The following is a 21,201-nucleotide window of genomic DNA, read 5'->3' on the forward strand; positions in this document are numbered from 1 at the left end:
GCATAACAGCATCTCGTATTGTTTTCTTACGTTAGTCGGTTGTTTAACGATGTCGTATCCACTACTGGGTTATTTATGTTGATTGACTTTGTGATAGCGAGATAGTATTTGGCGAGGCAAGGGCGAGGATTGATCATGAATTACCTTACATTCGCCTTATAGTTGGAAAAAATCTCGGGGGAAAAAAGTGACAGCATATTTGAGGAAATTTTCATGATTGCGTGTAATGTGTATTCTCCTGAGTCCTGAGATATTTGTTGTTTTATTTTTAAAGTTTAATACAATTCTACACTTCAAAAAAAAGTCACTAATATGAGGAAAAATGTTGAAAAACTCTGCAGGTTGCAATTTGGGCACAAATGCAGGTATAATATATTATACTTCGGGTCTTTGCACATAGGCCTACATCTTATATCATAATCATGTATGAAATATATATTACTTGTCTTACGAATGATTACGAATATCAGGGAACAATTTCGATTATCTGTTGGAAAGATTAACATTGTTCATACAAAAGAAAACCACATTAATGAGAACGTTCATATTACAAAGAGAACGTCTTGTAGTAACAGTGCCATTTTTAACAACTAGTAGGGTTATGTTGGCATGTAACAAATATTTGTATTTTTCATTAATGCAACGAACCTGAATTGTCCTTTATGTAACAGTCACAGTATATTCTTTTTTCTGTGTCAATTTTTTATTGGGTTATTTTACGACGCTGTATCAACATCTGAGGTTATTTAGCGTCTGAATGATATGAAGGTGATAATGCCAGTGAAATGAGTCCGGAGTCCAACACCGAAAGTTACCCAGCATTTGCTCATATTGGGTTGAGGGAAATCCCCGGAAAAACCCTCAACCAGGTAACTTGCCCCGATCAGGATTCGAACCCGGGACACCTGGTTTCGCGGCCAGACGCGCTGACCGTTACTCCACAGGTGTGAACTTCTGTGTCAAAGTGCACTATTTCACGTAGGCTATAATTATTAAGTTTCGAAAGGAGACTTCTTGGAGGTAAATGCACTTTTATTTATGAATTATTATACATTTTAGACATGGAAGAAGCCCCGATTTAATTTTATATTCGTCTTCCGTGTAGCTCCTGATTTTGTGGACTTCGTTTTTGATTAATATGTTCTGGTGACTTATTAATCTTAAGTCCAATTTTGTCAATAACATTTTTCCATGTTTGTCTCTTGCGGTAGTCCTCTGACTCAACTTTCTACAAACACTTTTCTAACTGTAGGTATGCCTATATATAAAAAGCAGCGTGTTGTGTAGGCTACATGATGCCACTTTTGAACTGCATGCAACTTGAAACTTATGCAAGTTGCGAATTGAATATGCAATTTTTCAACTTGCGCAGTTCTTTTCACTGTGCAACTCAACTTTCCTTGCGCAACTAGACATGGTATGCAATATAAGTTGCACAGTGGAGAAGTATCCAAGTTACGTTTAGAATAATGCCGTCACTAGAACTCACCTTCATCGTCTCTATACTGTTTATGCACTACGATTGGACGCACTGGCGATCTCAGCTTCACCTGCAACACAGACGCAGCCCATTAAAATATTGTGTGTACATGGATACGAACAGACATTGATGGGGACCGTATTTTTTGGTGAAATAAAATGGAATGATTTCGGTGTTAAACTTGTCACAATTTCGACTAATATTTTGTGAAATGAGTTGTAAATTAAATGTATTGCATTAAGTTTAATATAAACATTTTTTTCCTTGCAAAATACACATATCAGATATCAGCATCACGAAATATGAGCGTAGTCCCTACGTTGTCCTAACGAAAATTTGTGGAGACAGTCAATGAGTATTTTCGTGTACTCAGAAAAGCCCCTCTCACTGTCCACGTTAGCTGTAAGAAACCATACTGCCTTCAAACAATTCACACCAAATTCAATGTGGTCCTCTAGTAGTCTCCCAAAGTTCATTAGTATCAAAATATAAGCACCAGTGCAATAAGTACATTAAAGCAATGGCGATGATGAAGAGCAACAGATATTTACAATTAAAGATTTCAAAAACTTCTATCGTCCATAACATTCTCAAGTCATAGGCTATTAAAGCTATCTCAATTGCATTTCACTAAGACTGGAAATGCTTCCTTGCCCTTGAAAAACGGAAGATACTACAACAAAGATATCGTCTGTAACAATCTTTGCTACTGCCGACTACAGAAATTTATTTTTTTTTTCGATAGCCATAGAGACAGTAAATGTGAGTGTACAAAATATTCCTAGAGAAAATACATAATATACAGGGTGTTTCCGAGGTGATGTTACAAACTTTCAGTGACGATGGCGAAGGGCACATGCATCAATTTGAGATAAGGAACCCTGGTCCGGAAATGACCGAGTCGAAAGTTACAAGCAAAAATAGTTCTGTGGAAATGAAATAATTTTATTTCTCTGTATATCTTATTTATGTGTATTTATCTGTACATCTAACACATACTGTATTCATCTGACGTTGTTTACGTTGTCTACTTACAGTATTTCATTCAGTGCACTGTCTGAAGACTGGGGACAGGAAACTACACTAAAGCAATGCAGATAGCGTAATTTGTAACGGACATGGTCGGTCCTGATATGCACGTCTGTAAACAGCAGTGTATGTATACAAGTTGCAGTGTCCATCCGATCAGTCCTAGTGAAATGGAGGAGTACACGAGAGCGGAATAAGCAGACCTGATTTTCGAATACGGATGAGCCAATGGGAACAGTAGACAAGCTCACAGATTGTATCGGGGCAAGTACCCACGTAGGAGACATCCGGCCCATACCATTTTTTCACGACTGTTCCAAAAGTTAAGGGAAGGAGGGCAAGTGGTGCCAAATTACAATTCCATTCCCGCCCCTGAGCACGAGTTCTACTCTTTCAGGGGCGAGCTAAAGCTTTTCTGTATATATTATATTTTATGTTACAATTATTAGCAAAATAATAAATAAATAAATACATACATAAATAAATAAATTTCCACACAACTATTTTTGCTTATAACTGTCGACTCAGTCATTTCCGGACCATGGTTCCTTATCTCAAATTGATACATGTGCCCTGAAAGTTTGTAACACCACCTCGGAAACACACTGTATATTGGTGTTACAAAGCGATTAACAAATTTATTGAAACAAAAGTCACAAACATGTTTTAACAACGCTGATAAAAATGTTGATGTAAGTTACATTTAGTAGTTCTTGTATTATAGGAGGTATATTTCAGAGTTATTGACATATTTCGCACAATGACTCAAATTTCGCATTATTTCGCGAATTCATGTTCTTAAATATGGTATTTTAAGTATCTGGAAGGGTAACAAAGAAAGTAATTGTGGAAAATTTCGCGCATATCATTATTACCAAAAAATACGGTCCCTACTCAATGGACATTTCAATCAACATAGGCTATATATCATTTTCTTTCTTGTTTATCAGAAATAATCAAGAGTCTGGAACCATATTATGTACAATTAGGCCTAATATGACACTTGAAATGTATATAAAAAAATGATGTTGTCTTCAATTTGTGCCTTGGGTGACTGCTAGATACATTTCGTTTTGCATATTAATTCAAATTTTTATGAGAAATATTTTTTGCACATATTTTCACAACTCAATAAGAAAGCAATGTCATTTTTAAAGTTCGAATTTATTAAATGTAGGTATTAATAATTTATTTAACAACTTTTCAAATGCATCGAAATTCAACATCGACGGATAATGGCCAATGAATTTTGCCTCGAGCCCTCTATCAGGGACAGGCAGCTTTCACGTGCCGTAAATCTACGTCACAGATCTCTCTGCTTTAATTTTCTCCCAGAGAAAGCCACGTTATCGCTTTTTAAAATTCATCGTCTTCGTGTCCGGTTTGAACCCACGAATCACGGATCCAGCTGACAGAATGGTAATTGTAAGATCAGCAAAGACGACAATTCTTAAGAAAGTAGGCTTTTTCACATTAGGCCTAATGTCACTGCAATAAAATTGGAATTATTTTAGTACTTTATCCTTATATCAATTTAGTAACATTGCTATTTTCAGTGCCTCTAACGTGCAAGTTCCTATAGAATTTTGAGATGTAAAATATACATATAGGGTAAAGGTTGGTAATACTGTGATACGAGTAATATTGTGATAGTTCTTTTTGAGAATTTATTACAATTTTACTGAGCGAGAGAAGGAACGGTTTTGTGCAGAAACTTGTCCACGAACATTCCCTTAATACAGTGATGTCAACTGATCCCATAGGAGCAAGCGCGCGCTTTAGAGCCCAGGAGATCCTGAGCGCTTTACAGCGGAAAGTTAACAGACAGACGAAAGAGATAGTATATGCCGCTTGGTCGAGCTACATACAGGGATGGCCAGCACTGATTCAATGGATAAAGGGAAGAGAACTTATTAAAATTGTATCCATGTTAATTCTTAGATTTGTCTGAAGTATAAGTGCATTACAAGAATGTAAGTTTTAATTTTAATGTTCATTTTTCACGAGTTTGCTTTTTTATTCAAAAGGAATATTTTCTCAACTTTTTTACAGAAAAGTGAAATTTTCAGATATGTTTGTTTAGTAGCCTTACAGGTACTAAAACAATGTTTTCGTAAATCTAATGTATCGTAAATACGTATTACTGAAGATAGTGTATTAAAATGTCTGAAAATATTCGCATGAAAAATGTTTGTAAGGAAATGAATTAACAAAGCAAATACTGTTACATCAAAAACAAAAGATATGTGCCTATGTATTGGTAAAACGTCAGCTCTATAGCTTAAGCAGATTTCGAGATAATTTAATATTCTGATAACAGAAAGTTGCGCACCAATATCACCTAAAAACATAATGCGATAAGAATTTTATTATGTAATATTAGTTACAGTTAAAACATATACCTAGACAGCTTTGCTTTGTACTCAAATATTGTTTTGATTACTTTTATAAGGCTAAAGATACCATCAATATCAATTTCAACTTATCATGTCATATTCAGTGTATTTCTTTGGGATAACACTTTCTTTATGAATGATGTATTTAATTCACTTAGAACAGTATAGTTGTAGTTATTATGGAATTTGTGTGAATATTCCTTCTTTACTCTTTATTATGTTATTAACGTTTAAAACACAACTGCAATATTAGGCTAAGAAATAGGTGTTAGTATTTTTGTTTTACAGACAATATAGAAAATAACAAACAGAAAGAAGCCATATAAAAATAACGACATAAAATTTCAAGTTCTGTTTGAATTTTATGCACCACTGTTTTCTTAATCCAACAGGCTGCTTATTCCTCCTAGCATACCTAGCGCTTAATGCCCGCGCACGACGTCAAGGTCAGAAAAATGCGCTTGCTTTGACATCACTGCCTTAATACGTTGACGCAAAAAAATCGATCTCCCTCTCGCTCAGTAAAATTGTAATAAATTCTAAAAAAAGAACTATCACAATATTACTTATATCACAACATTACCAACCTTTACCCTATATTTTCACAGTACAGAGTATTCTTCAGCGACAAATTTATTGTAAAGATTTCAAAAAGCACGTAAAAATTTATAGAAACCATAATAAAATACTTATTCCTTGTTCCATATGTGGGAGATGATTCTATATTAATAGTTATTACTTGAATACATAATTTTGTTACATGGAATTATATTTATATTTAGATTTTTGAAAGGTAGATTGGAGATGGAAGTTATTTATTTCTTGTTATGTTAGCAGTAATAACCAAAGCTCGGAAGTTGGGGACTTGTGTCTAAGCGACCGGACTTCAATGTCAACAAACTGCCGCTTCCAGCACGGAGGTACTGTCAGGTCTGCTATAAAAGTGGTTCCTGGCTGGAACAACATAATGATAATATTATGATAGGTTGAAACATCTAATTTTATAGCATATATATATATATAAATAAACATGCAAGATACATCAAATTTACAGTTCTGCTCTGTACATTTCATTACAGTGTATGACTACATGCATTCGAAGATTTTCGAACCCATAAATTCTTCGTCTGTTAGTTAAACATGATTTGAAACGAAGGAAACTTATTTCCACGTCACATGAAGTGACGGGAGCAAACTTTAATTTTTTTATTTTATTTATTGTAACTAGCTACCTAGTGACTACAAATTGCATTTATAAAATAAAAATGTTTCTAGCCACTACCGTAAGAGTCAGGCTCGTGTACGGTGTGGTCTTAGTGAATAATATAACATAAAATTTACAAGGACAGTTTACTAAATACAGTAATTAACTTAATTCAAACCAATAAGTACAACACAAGAGCAAGAATAAAGAAGAAAGGGAAAACGAGAGAAAAATACACATTTAATATAAATTGACAATCCGACAGAAGCCAGTAATATTCGATAAAAACATGAATATAGTCGATAGAAATAAAAGGTAAAAAAAGTACATTTGTTACTATTATATATCATGGATAATTTTACAAAATTCTTTTTTAAAAGTTTCAATTTTAAAAAATTTCAAATTTGGAAAATGGTTTGAAATGTTATTATAAAGTCTTGGGCCTAAATAAAATACTGAATATTTCACTGTCACTGTTTCCTGTTCGATTTTCAGCAGATCTCGTATCTGAGAAAGATAAGTATATCCTAAATTTTTCTCGCAAATAGTTTTCAATTAGTGTATCACTACTAGGGAAGGTCCCTCTACGACTTGATCCATGGCTATGGACAAATTCTCCATCAATTTAAAGGACTGCAATGTCTTTCAATGAATGCCCGTTTCCAGCTCTAGTTTATGTGTGGTACAACTTACAAGATATAAACTCTGCATTAGAAGAAAATAATGTATCTCCTCAGAATTCCTCCACGAAATTCTGTACCTAAAATTTAAGAAATGCATTTTCAAACTTCCATAACACCCATTCGAATAACACGTATTTTCTATTTCCTCAAACAGACCGTTTACCTGTAATTCTCTTAATGTCATTGGCTTCGACGTGACACAGTTTATTCTTTCGTCTTCTTGCCATTCGATGTGACCACTTTCTTAGTACAAACGACTGTCCCTGAGCACTTGCAGCGTGAGCTTTGTGTACGTTATGCCTGTAACCTTACTCAAGCACACGACACACAAGTCCCCAAGATCCGAGCTTTGGTAATAACTAAAAGAGATCAAGTTCCATTTTCTTCGAGAAAAAAATTTCAGAATTTAAAAAAGTTCTTCAGAAAGAGACACAAAGGACTCCTCAAAAAATTTGTCATTGCATAGGCCTACTCCAACTGCAAAAATAAAGTAAATTCAATGACATCCTGTCTATAACACTATTTTCTTTGGCACTTGTATACGAATGGGCCAGCGCATTCCTAGATTATTGGAAATTGTTCTCTGCATCTTCTCGACAATTAGATATCCCAGAATTCTTAATTTTTTTTTTCGTCTCAGATTCGCTTACAGGTTTTATTTGATCTAGCTTACCTATCTCCAGTTACAATTGAGGGGTTTGCCGGAAAAAGGGCGTATACGTCAATATGACGAATTGAGATACATGCAATCTAAGATTTTAAAACGCACCTGAATAAAATGTTATACACGCACGCAGCCCTGTCCTGCAGGTATGTACAGTACAATCAAAACAAAATTTCGCTACTATAATTAGCGAATTATTCATTACATTTTAAACCGTTTTCCCGAAGAAGGGCGTATAGGTCTATCCGCCTTTTTTTCCGACAAAGCCCTCAATTACTGTACTTTAATTGTAATTATATATTATTATATTTGTACATTTGGTTAATTTTTGTGCATAGCCCTATTCGCAAGCATATTCCATGGTCCTATCTCATAAATTGGTTATTTAATGACTCTATATCATCCGCGACGTTACTAAATTCAGTTTCGATGGAAATAGTGACAGTGGTGGTTTTTGGCGAGATGATCCGAGGATTCGCCATGGATTAACTGATATTCACCTTACAGTTTGGAAAAAGCTCGGAAACAACTCAACCAGGTAATCAGCCAAACCGGGTTCCATAACGTTTGGTACACTCCATTTTACATATGGAGCTTTTGCCTACTGTTATTTTAACCTACGAGACATCTAACCTAGTTCACTTCACCTACTTTGGCTATATTTTACACGCTGCTTGTTTAGCCTACTGGTATATTTCATATATTATTATTAGAACATTGCATTATTTATGCCCATCTAGCTGTATATCCTGCAGCTTCTACCAGACTGTTTCTTTCACTTGGGAAAATCAGTTTATAGGACTGTACAGGCTAGAGGTTTGCAGACGATAGGACATTTAGGAATGCAGTACACCAACTGTTAAGTCTGGCCTTCGTTCGAGTAGCAGATGTACCTTTAGCATACGACCAGCTGTATGAAGATATTCCAGAACTGTTATTAGAAATTGCAGATTATTTTAATATGACTTATTTTCGAGGAAGACCAGAAAGAGGTAGACGACGAGCAGTACGTGCGAGGTATGCACCCCATTTATGGAACCAATACAATGCAGTCATATTGCAAGAGCCAAGAACTAATGACGTTACAGAGGGATGGCATCAACGTTTTCAACTGATGGTTGGAAGACGTCACCCCTCTCTGTATTCAGTATTGAACAAAATTTAAAAAGAACAAGAAGACTTGTCACGATTGATTTTTGTACTCAATGCTGGAAGAAGAATAAAGGAGAGACAAAGAATGTTACGCACGAGTCAATCGTCGGTTGCGCAGTATTGCTGAGCGTTATAATGAGTGTAAAGATGAGCGCCGAATCCTGGATTATCTACGTTTCTGTGGGCATAACTTCGATTTGTAAGCATAAAATACAATTTAATAATATTCGTAAAATTTATTGGCCGTAAAATTATAAACAATACTTACGATACTCAATAAATTGGTCGGCCACAGTTTGAACCAGTGACTTCTCGAATGCGAGTCTCAAATTCTACCGTCTGAGCCAACTCGCTCGGTTGAGCATCATAGTTTATGTAACTAAAAAAATGAAAATGAATTTGGTATATAAATGTTATTTTAACAAACATAGGAAACGAATATGGGTAAATTATGAGCTCAGAAACACCATTTCGTGACACTTTTTAAAGAAACTGAGCTGCAGTGAGCTCAATGGTAAAATACTTATTTTCACTCCATACCGTATGTACTGTATTTTTGGTCTAGTAAAAATACTCAACTTTACGACAAAAATCTGTGGACAAAAAAGGAACTGAAGTGTATAAAATTAGAGTTTTTATGTGGATCAAATAAAGTTTAAATAATCAAGTTATATAATATTTCGACAGAAAATCAAGTTTTCTGTACGTAAAGAATCGGTTAAATTAGCTTCCGAGGTTACTTCATACAAACACACAAACATTCTTTTATATTAATATTGATAAACATTTATATATTCCCATCGTAGAATAGTACTCTATCCGTATAATAATTGTATTAAATGAATAATATTCTGCGTTTGTTGTGTGCAAAGCCGCCTTAAATAAACGGAGTCATTTGTTTTCATTTCATTATAGTCTATTAGTCTGAGACGGCGGTGATAAAAAGTATTGTTATTTTAAAACTCTTGTATCTCGTTCAATATCAGTCCTATTAAAATTTTTCATAGAATAAAACTTATCGGAAATCATTTTTAAAGAAACATTTGTTATGTAATATTTTTCACAAAAATCGATAATTAGTGAAATATTTCGATTTATTTCATTCAGACTCCATTATAACCCCCTTTAAATAAAGTATTTTGAATGCCATATAGCCTAAAATATAAGTTAGAACGAACTTAATTTCTATTTCACTTCCCATAGAAATCCGTTCAGCCATTATTGCGTAAAAACCTAACAAACATCCAGACAGACATACAAACAAAAATTTCAAAAATGCGATTTTCGGTCTCAGGATGGTTAATTACACATATTAACACCAATTAATTTTGGGAAAGCAAAAATTACCAGAAAATTTTTTATTACAGATTTATTATTAGTATAGATTAAGTTATACTATCCCGTAACACAATAAAATGAAAAGGAGTGACGAAGATTTGAACATGAGATGTTGACATCTAAATGCCGACGTTCTTCCGACTGAGCTAAGGGGGCACAAGTAAAGAAGCATATGCGGAAAAATTGTCCCAATCCCCCACCAAGACGTCCTGATTATTTGTGGAACCTCGTCCAGGATGCCTGAAATGTCGTGACTGAGAACTGAAAATTCTAGTCGCTTCCATGCCCATTCGACTGCTAGATGTGATCGAGATGGGAGGAAGATGGACTATAATATATTGAATCGTGGCTTTTTGTTTTGTTTTGTTTGCTTGTTTTTTTTTTTTTACTCTTAATTGGTTGAATTTTCTAAGACAGACGCAAGTAAGTTTGTTTTGTTTAAGCCACGAAAGACAATTTTGTTGAGAAAATAATCTAGCTTTCTTTCTTTCCATTTGCAGGCATAATGTCGTAATAAATAATGATAAAGTCATGGCATAACACATTCATGAACCTGATGTTAATTACTAAAACAGTCATAAAAGAGATAGGCGCAATTATATTTCCTCTCTCTCCCTTAAAAAATGAAACACAAAAAGCATGAGGTTGTGTTCGAACGCACGATGTCACGAATATTATCCCGAAACGCTACCATTACGTTACAACATTAATACGGAAAACGCTTTAATTATAACTGTAGATATCAGGCAACGTGGTCCAGCAACATGTAACATCGCCTGTCTCCGAATTGTAGCGGAGTAATCGAAGGGAATTTATTTATTTTCTTACTCATTCATTCATTCATTTATTTACTTATTTACTTAGTTACTTACTTATTCATTCATTCATTGATTCATTTATTTATTCTGGTAGAGTTAAGGCCATGAGGTCTTCTCTTCCACACTACCAGAAGTGAAATACATAATGAAACAATGACAAAAATAGTTTCTGGAGAGCGGCCACTTTTCTTTTGACAGCTGTACAGTGTTCTTTATGTGCTCTAAATCTACAACATAGGACGCACAGCTTTATTTCTTTTCCTAAGAAAGCCATGCTAAGGATTTTATTCCTCTTCAAAATCTATCGTCCTCGGCTGGGTTTGAACCTACGAACTTCAGATCAAACGGTCAGCATGGTGAACGTGAGACAAGTGAGGACACCATTCGAAATAAAACTATAAAAATCAGTTATACCAATTGCTTATCGTCTCCTTGTTAGGATTGTGTGTAAACTTTCTATACAGTATCACTTATTTTCACGTGAAGAAGAGTAAATTCCATGGGGAGAGGAGGATAAAATACGTAAGTGTTATCGCGGTGTACGCAACGACCAAGCTACATAGCTGAAATGTTTCGTGGAAGCTACAATCGTGCACTCGAATTCCGCGTAGGACACTAAAATTTATTTCCTTGTCAATATAATATCCCGACCGTTTATCACAGAAGACGCATCTTGTGTTTGTCTATCTAGTACAGTGGTCCCCAACTCAGAGCACTGTGTCGTCATCGAGCCTTGCCCGCTCGCCCGCGGAAAGTCGTAACAGGGCAGGTAAGACGTTCAGCGGCGGGACCAAAATATCAATTTACTGCATAGGTTTATGATTGTTTTCTGATGAAAAAAGATACGGGCTGAAGAGAAATAACTAAATAAACTATCTTAAGCAATTTGAAAAAAAAAAAAAAACATTCTAGCCTATTTTCAACAAAGTTAGAAGTTAATAAATTTATAATTACTTTTAGAAATGTAATACACATTTCATGTTAATTATTCGGGTAATGCATGACAATTACTGTAAATGTGTAAACTGCTTCTGTTAAGGAAAATGTTGAATAAAACACATAAAAACCCTAGGAATAGTAATGCAGAAATTTAACTCCATTCAGTCCATTCAACACTGGCATTAGCACTGTTTTTTCGGGATTTGTTTAATTCTCTTTTCCCTCAGCAATTTCTCAACGTTTGGAATTATTGTTTGTATAGTGCATAATGTAACAGCACATTTTAAATTGTGATCCTATACTTGGCTTCCATGACATGGCTTGTTTATCTTCATCATAGAAATAAAATTACTGTTCGCACAGATATGTGAATTCGAAAATGGATGTCTGTACAATCGGGAAAATCTAAGACATGGAAAGTTCTTATAAAAGTCAGGTAACTTCTTTTGTTTTGATATTTGTCCTTCAATTCACTATCGTAAAGTAAATCAATAAGTTCTAATTACAAATAATAATCGAAAATCAAATTGAAAATTTTCCTAGTCTCGAATCAAATTCCTGGTGCAGATCATCATGATGTGTGAACATATTCTTCGAAATCCGAAGCCTTAAGAAACTAGTATGCCTATATCGTTGTTAATTTTGAAAGATGTGCTGTAACTTATCCTTTTAGTTAAGCTAAAATTCCATAATTAGAGGTGGTTTCATATTAAATGCCTTCACTCTGTCATATAACTGTGTAATAATCTTGTTGTTATCTTGTAGAAAACAATTTAAAGCATTCAGATAATTCCATTAAGAAGGCAAGTTCACAAATCCATTTTTTAATTTTCCACTTATGATACAGACTTTTCTTCTTTCTCCGTAAACGATGATGTTTCCTCCCTCAGTTCAAAGAACCTATTCAATAATTTGCCACGACTTAGTCACCGTACTTTATTATAATATGACAGATCGCCATTCTCGCTATTGCATTCATCAAGAAAGACTTAAATTGACAATGAGCGAGACTTTTCGATATAATTGTGTTGGTGGTTTTTCAAACTGGGCTACTTCTATAACACCATTTTGATTTGTTTTGCACATGAATTCTGTTGATGTATAATGCAGTGAATAGAAATAACTTCATGGGATACATTAACGCTTTTCACTTCGTCCCTTAGATTCCTTATTACACCCGTTTTACTTCCAACTATGGAAGGAGCACCATTGGTTGTCAAGGATATAAGTTTATTCCAACGAAGTCCAAAATAATTTCTACAGCCTCTACAAAAAAATATCGGAACCAGTAGTAGTATCCTTTATGAGAACAATATATAAGAGCTCTTCTTAATCTGAAGGTTTTCAATAACGCCTCTTACAAAAATCACCAGTTGGGGATTATCGCTTACATAAGTATTTTCATCTAACTGCCAAAGAACAAATGACAGACCGATAAATAATTACTAGTTGCACCTTAACGTCCTCGGCTAGATCTCGGATGGGATGCATCACGGTGGAAGGAGACGAACTGATAGATTCGAACTCCTACACTTGAGAAAAGTTCTTCAGTTGTAATTAAACATTGTTCAAATTTTCAATTTTAAAAGGTTTATAATATCGTACTATTACAGTGAAATTTTATAACTGAGTCGCACAGCCGATTTACTAACATTGTGATCTTAAACAACCTCTAGCTCATTTTCCTTCAATTGTTGAATTAATGCTACACGCTCTTCTCTTCGTATCTGCCATATTCGTTACTGTGAGTTCTATAGTGCATCTGAAAATTGTATTTCTTCAGTGTGGCCTACGTTTTGAAATGTTTTCTGCTCCTCACATCTCTTGTTTGAATGGATAGCAAGAACCGCCTCTGTTCACTACAACGCAATGTCACAGACCGGTCCTCTGCAAGGTACAATAAGCACGCATCAGCCAAGCACTGCCCTGCCCGTTCATACGCGAGTTGATGATCACTGATCTAGTAGAATGGTTGAAAGCAAATATTATAGGAGTGGATCAGGACAGCACGTTTGCACATCTCCTTTTTATGTTAAGTTAGGTTAGGTTAGAGTAATTTTAACTGTACGCTTCACTCGTCATTTCAGTTTGAAAAGAACTTAACCTAACATAAAAAGGAGATGTGCAAACGTGCTGTCCTGATCCACTCCTAATATTATAGTTAGAGACATTGCTTTTTTTCTGGCGAAATACGTTTCTGCACCTTTTCGTTGCATTTTTCATCATGGAACCGAGAAACGTGTGAATAATTATGTTTTTAATGTAACTCTTCTTTGAATTCCGCTTAGCTTTTGAAAGTCTTCGTTGGACGAAGGTAAAAAAATACAAAATTCCCGTGCACTGGATGTAAACATCTACCCATCCGCTATAAAATATATTACACAGAGTTCCACCATCTTTTTCTCCAGAAGGAAAGCACTGGTTACAGGTATATAAAAATCTTCTGATTTATATTGAAATTAATTCGAAATATGATATAAAAAAGAAAAGATTCTCTATTATTCATGCAATAATTCTTTGCTTTTCTCAAGCGATTTTATAATTCGATGATGTTTGGATAAAGGGAGTTAAGTCATACAGTAAAAATGAGCTTTGAGATAAATGAAAATTAAACTTTGGACCCTTATTGCAAATAAAGTTCTACACAAATAAAATACTACATCAAATGCTAGTATTATTTTGTTTTTTGCACATTTACTTGTAGAATTTAATTCGGGAACAAAACTCCATTTGCAAAAAAAAAAAAAAAAAAAAAAAAGACAATCCCCTTTACCCAAATACCAACGAATTGTACATATTATTAAATAAACTACAAAATATGTCCGTCCCGCACTGTAGCGTTCATGCCTAGGGCTCATGTTACGGAATAAGTGCTGGTTCGAGTCCTCGTGTAGAAGGAATTCTCTCATGAAATTTCTATCAGTGTATGGGACTGGTGTCTACTCAGTATCGTGATGAATTTGGGGAGCTATACGCCATTCGTTATCTCGTGAAACCTACCTGCATTTGAGGGAAAGAAGAAAGTGGACTGGGAAGCATCTCTCCCTAGCTACGCTTCCACTTGCAGAAAGCAAGTTCACTTACCCATAACCATGCAGTTCTTACTATACGCTAAGGCGCGCATGTATTTCGTTTCGCGAGATAATGAATGACCTGCACAAGCGGTTCTCAACCTATGGTACGCGTACCACTGGTGATGCGTGTCACTACTGGCTGGTATTTTAAGTGTGAAATAAATATATAAATATAAAAATATGTAGCTGTTTTCCTTATATTTCATGGAACACTCCATTGAATAAACTCAAAGAGTAAATCTTTCTTAATTAAACGCGCCTAAATAAAGCAATCATGTGGTTAGTGGTACAGCTAATGTCCTAAATTAAAAGTACATCATTGAAAAAGGTTGAGAACTGCTGAATATGATAGATAGCAAACTTCAATTACGAAAACCAGCTATAACGGCTGGAGGAATCATAGTGCTAACCACAAGATACCTCCATTCTGGTTGGATGATCGTTCACCTTTGCAGAGGCCGCAGCCGGCTGATCGGTCTTAGTCCCTCAAGGGCTGTCGCGCCACGGATAAAGTTGGATATGTACACGAGCCAACTAATTGGAAAACGTCTGATCAGAATTAATCCAATTATAATTAAATATTATAGTTGGGAGACACACAAAGTTCAAAAACACCTTGTATCGCACTACTTTATAGAATATAATGAAATAATTTCAATATACGAAGTGAACCGTAAGGAATATAATTAATTCCAGAGGAATATTATTCGAGATATTTCAAACAAAAAAGTTTGATACAATTATTTTGCTCGTTTTTGCTTCCTTTTCGAGATAAAAATTTGTCTCATATGAAACGTTTCACATGAATTGCAGGAATGCCACAAATCCAGAGCATTTGTAATTTTTTAGAAATTATAAAAATTTTGAGTTTGCTTTGCTTTGTTTTTCCTATAGAATTAAATGAATTTGAAGAATTAAATATGTTATTCAAATGATTTTGTATTTTTGTATGTTTATATACTTTTCCAATTTATTGGCTTAAAAGTGCATTTAAAGTTCTTAATAAGATAAATAAAATTGTTATTCTCTGTCTTCTTTACCTAAAAGTTGTTTTAAAGAAATAAAATGATTGTTAGTAGTCGTGAATTGCAGAAACCTCCATGTTCAGTCTATTATTCTTTTTTCAGAAAACACTAAAGAAACAATTCGAATTTCATGTATGTCAAACACTAGAACTTATTAAGATGTAATAAAGAAAATAGTTTCTTCAAAATACGAAACCCTTTTGAAAATAATCAGTTTTTGTGTCTCCTGAAAAATTTACCTAAATGGACACGTGGGTATTCAATTCACGATTCATTTGTTCAGAGACATTCGTCAGCGCAGCAGTGCCTTTTGTTGCAACACTTTGCAAAGACTGCGCAATACTGTTGCAACCAGTGAGGGGCACTTCATTTGATATAGTAATAGACACGTCTGCACATGTTGCAATAAAATGTTTCGTTGCGAGACAAAATGATGCATTTGATGTGCTCTAGGCCTAACCAGTGTGAATACCCAGGAACTATACAAACTACTGAATTACAAGTGTCTTTCATTCAAGCAATACTAACTTACTACGTGTGTACGCAGACGTTGCATAAACATTGAATTACAAGCGTCATTCAATAAAGCAATATCAACTTACGTGTGCTTGCAGCCGTTGCATAAACATTGAATTACAAGCGTCATTCATTAAAGCAATATTAACTTACGTGTATACGCAGACGTTGCATAAACATTGAATTACAAGCGTCATTTATTAAAGCAATATTAACTTACGTGTGTACGCAGACGTTGCATAAACATTGAATTACAAGCGTCATTTATTAAAGCAATATTAACTTACGTGTGTACGCAGACGTTGCATAAACATTGAATTACAAGCGTCATTCATTAAATCAATATTAACTTACGTGTGTACGCAAACGTTGCATAAACATTGAATTACAAGCGTCATTCATTAAAGCAATATTAACTTACGTGTATACGCAGACGTTGCATAAACATTGAATTACAAGCATCTTTCATTAAAACAATACTAACTTATGTGTGTACCCAGCCGCTGCATAAACATTGTATTACAAGCATCTTTCATTAAAACAATACTAACTTATGTGTGTACCCAGCCGCTGCATAAACATTGTATTACAAGCATCTTTCATTAAAACAATACTAACTTATGTGTGTACCCAGCCGCTGCATAAGCATTGAATTACAAGAGTCATTCATTAAAGCAAAACTAACTTATGTGTGTATCCAATCGCTGCATAAACATTGAATTATAAGCGTCATTTATTAAAGCATTACTAACTTTTATGTGCACCCAGACGCTGCATAAACATTGAATAATTATTAGCATCCTTTGTTAAAGCAATACTAACTTATGTGTGTACACAGGCACTGCATAAACATTGAATTGCAAGCATCATTCATCAAAGCTGCTTCGACTTGTATATATACCCAGGAGCTGTACAGGCTATTGTATTACAAGCGTAATCATTCAAGCGAGTAACCAATGTATGTACCCAGGCACAACATAAAGTATTGAATTACCAGGTCATTCATTAAAGCAACACTAATTATGAAGAGCAACTCAGTGATCCGAAAAAAAGAACACAAACTTCAGCTGTGCGTATGACAAAACAGATACATAGACACTAACCACACACAATTCTGATGGTTACCTTTGTCAGTAAATCATAAGTTCTCATTTTCCTATTCAAGCATACTTGAAATAACACACACAATCACATCATCACCGTTATCTCGTAATTATGTCAATATAAAACTATAACAGCAGATTTTATGATAATAAACTAGAGCTGTGAGTAAACAGTGCCGTACCTTCGTGTACATGGAACCCTACCACACCGCTATCAGAAAGGAAACTGTCACACAGAGCGGAAATTGCAGGGAAGTCCCTCCTACCTGCATGACAATTTATATCAACGTCAAGGTCAAATACGAGTATTTGAGAGAAGCACACACTTAACAAAGAACCCTCATCTAGATATCACATACTGCTGACGAATTAGTAGGCCTACATAAATTTAAATATAGTGCTTTTGTGAGTTTGTATGTGTGTTTATTCATGTGAAGTGGCTAATAGATTTGAATAGAATAAGTGAATATATTACTACAATTTTAGTGTTGTTCTTATCAAAACTGGTGAAAGAAAGATTGAAGGGTTCAGAGCCATAGTGGACCAAGCGCCATTTACTAAAAACGGAGAAAGCAAGGGTTAAAGTTAAGTGAATACCATAGTTTAATGAAGATTGATACATTTTATTTATTTTATTTTATTGGGTTATTTTAGAACGCTGTATCAACATCTCAGGTTATTTAGCGTCTGAATGAAATGAAGGTGATAATGCCGGTAAAATGAGTCCGGGGTCCAGCACCGATAGTTACCCAGCATTGAGGGAAAACCCCGGAAAAAACCTCAACCAAGTAACTTGCCCCGACCGGGGTTCGAACCCGGGTCACCTGGTTTCGCGGCCAGACGCACTGACCGTTACTCCACAGGTGTGGGCAAGATTGATACATCATTTAGTTTTGATGTGTATACTTTATGTTACTTGCTACATGTTACCATTGAGTTACGGTAATAATTTCATTTTAACCCTTGTTTTCTACGGTTTTAGTAAATGGCGCTTGGCCCACTATGATTGTCAACCCTACATTTATCACCACGGGTATAGTCGTCCTTTACTTCATTTTCAATAGGAACAGCAATAAATTTTGCAGTAATAAACTCAATTAGATCATTTCAGCCTTAACAGATATGTGATATTCATCGTTTTTCCCCTCTACCATTTCCTTTATTCATTTTCTTTGTTTCTGCTCTTCTCTTTTAGAGCCAAGTTCGTCATCAGCTTTTCCATTCAACTCAATAATTTGGTATTCTCAGCAATAACAATATTATATATCAAGTAACTTCATAAGCTGGCTCTTGGTGGGTTTGATTTCAGAGTTTTTCTTCCCTTTGGTAGATTAAATATCTTTGCTACGATTATGGAGCTTTCGTAACCTTGAAACCAAGAACCAAAAACAGTTGCCATCTCACTTGATAGGAAAACATGGGGCCTGTTTCACAATGTTTACAAGCTTTGTAATTTGTAAACTTTGCTTGTAGATTGTAAACTTCTGTTTCACAATCTTTGTTTGTAATGTTGAACTTTACAAAGGAAATAAAATCTTTACAAATTAAATTTTGCTCACTTTACAAGCAATCTGTTTCACAATGAAGGGTAATTTTACAAACGTGTAAACTTTACTTGTAAAGTTAGCACATTTTTCTACAATAGCTCTGAGATGTGTAAAGTTTGATATTGCAACAAATTCTGAATAAATACAATAAAGATATATTTATTAAATTAATTTTTGAGTAACTGGGTAATATTAAAAATTAAACTAGAGCAGTTTTGATGTTATTAAGTAGTTCTAATGACTCAGACGAAGAAATTGAATTTAGGCCTAAGCAAACAAAGACGTATACGTAAAATTTTCCGGCCAAGAATTAATAATACGTTCGTATCATTGTATGAATTTAATGAAAGGTTTCGAATGAGTCCCTCGCTATACTTCAGAATACCGCATGAGTATTTATATACGAAGACTGTATTTAATAAATAATCGCGCTTAAAAAAGAAGTTCCCTGCACCAAAAATAAATTAATTCAATAACTCAATAACGACACTGAAGTCGTTTCGAGTCCCGTTTCGCTGGAATTTCTCCAAGATATGGGACATCACATCCAACATGGAAAAGTGGTGCCCTAACCTCAAAGCGAGAACTGTATTGTTTTGCATTGGTTTAATATACTAGCTGTCAGTTCTGTGAGTTAGTAGATAAGCACGGAATTTCTAAGTTATGTGTGCAAAAGTGCCCATAGGATAATTGATGTTGTTAAAAGAGTTAAATTCGAGACAGGTTTTTGATAATAAATACGATAAATAAATACTTATTAAATTGATTTTTGAGTAAGTGGATAATATTAAAAATTAAACTAAAGCAGTTTTGATGTTATTAAGGAGTTCTAATGACTCAGACGATGATATTGAATTTAGGCCTAATCAAACGAAGACGTATACGTAAAATTCTCCGGGCAAGAATTAATAACACGTTCGTATCATTGTATAAATTTAATGAAAGGTTTCGAATGAGTCCCGCGCTATACTTCAGAATACCACGTAAGTATTTATATACGAAGATTGTATTTAATAAATACTCGAACTTAATAAAGAAGTTCCCTGCACCAAAAATAAATAATTCAATAATGCAATAGCGACACTACTTACGCGGTATTTTGAAGTTGTTTCGAGTCCCGTTTCGCTAGAATCTCCCCTACCTACAAGATATGGGACATCATATCCAACATCCAAAAGAGAAAAGTGATGCCCTAACCTCAAAGCGAGAACTGTATTGTTTTGCATTGGATGCATACTAGCTGTCAGTTCCGTGGGTTCGCAGATAAGCACGGAATTTCTAAGATATCAGTGTGCAAAAGTGCCCACAGGGTAGTTGATGTTGTTAAAAGAGTTAAATTCGGGGCAGGTTTTTGATCATCAAAATGTTGTTTACTATAGCACAGAATTTTTATGCTGCTGATAGGATCACTAATGTTTGAGAGGTTAGGAATGCAACATTAATAAATACTGATGGATCAATACAAACAATTAACCTGATTTTGTGTTTAGACATCGTAATTATTTTATCAATTGCATATTTGTACGTGGACCAAATCTGTTATTTACTTATTTAACTGAATTTTATGCTAACTTTGGTCATTTAAGTAATAGAATTATTCGTATACTCGACCAATCACATCACATGAAACTCCATTGTCGCCAATATATAAAAATCTAAATACTTTTAATTTTTTTAACAATACTTTATATTTTCTGTTGGTGAAATATGAATCAGCAAGCTTAGGATAATCTATTTTAGTACAAAATATAAAGATATGTATCGACAGTAGTAAAAATACAGCGATTTGAGCTCTGCTCTTTAGCGATTTTAGTAAACTGTCGTTGGCGATATTGTGTAACCAATAATGCGTATTTGTAAATTTCTTTAGCTGATTTTGTAAAGTTCGTCAGAATTTACAAACTAATAAAATAGCATTGTGAAACATAATTTACAAGCGTTTGTAATCTTTTACTTGTTATTTGTAAATTGTTAATTTGTAATTTGTAAGGATTGTGAAACGGGCCCCTGGTGCTCGCAAAGGCAGGTGCGCTATTTCTTGCAGTGGGAATGTCTCAAAGAAGAGTTCCCATACCTACCGTAGTGCAATTCTCAACTGAATGATACAACAAAAATACAGTAAAAAAGCATTACGTGTGATTAGACGTTTTAATGACAGTTATTCCGATATGACACAACAAAATTTTCCTATTCGCTGATAACTTTGTGTATATGTGTTTGTCTATAACTTTTA

General features: G+C 34.5%; 1 protein-coding gene across 2 annotated transcripts in view; it reads right to left on the minus strand.

Annotated features, from left to right (window-relative positions):
• Window positions 1–21,201, minus strand: part of Pkcdelta (Protein kinase C delta) — a 309,961-nt gene that overhangs the window by 214,053 nt on the left and 74,707 nt on the right. For both annotated transcript variants that reach the window (XM_069818485.1, XM_069818486.1), the window contains exon 2: window positions 1,490–1,550. In XM_069818485.1, coding sequence (XP_069674586.1) covers window positions 1,490–1,550 — 61 coding nt within the window. The remainder of the gene's footprint in view (window positions 1–1,489; window positions 1,551–21,201) is intronic.

This window comes from Periplaneta americana, chromosome 2 (assembly GCF_040183065.1).
Source record: "Periplaneta americana isolate PAMFEO1 chromosome 2, P.americana_PAMFEO1_priV1, whole genome shotgun sequence".
Classification (NCBI taxonomy): Eukaryota; Metazoa; Arthropoda; class Insecta; order Blattodea; family Blattidae; genus Periplaneta; species Periplaneta americana.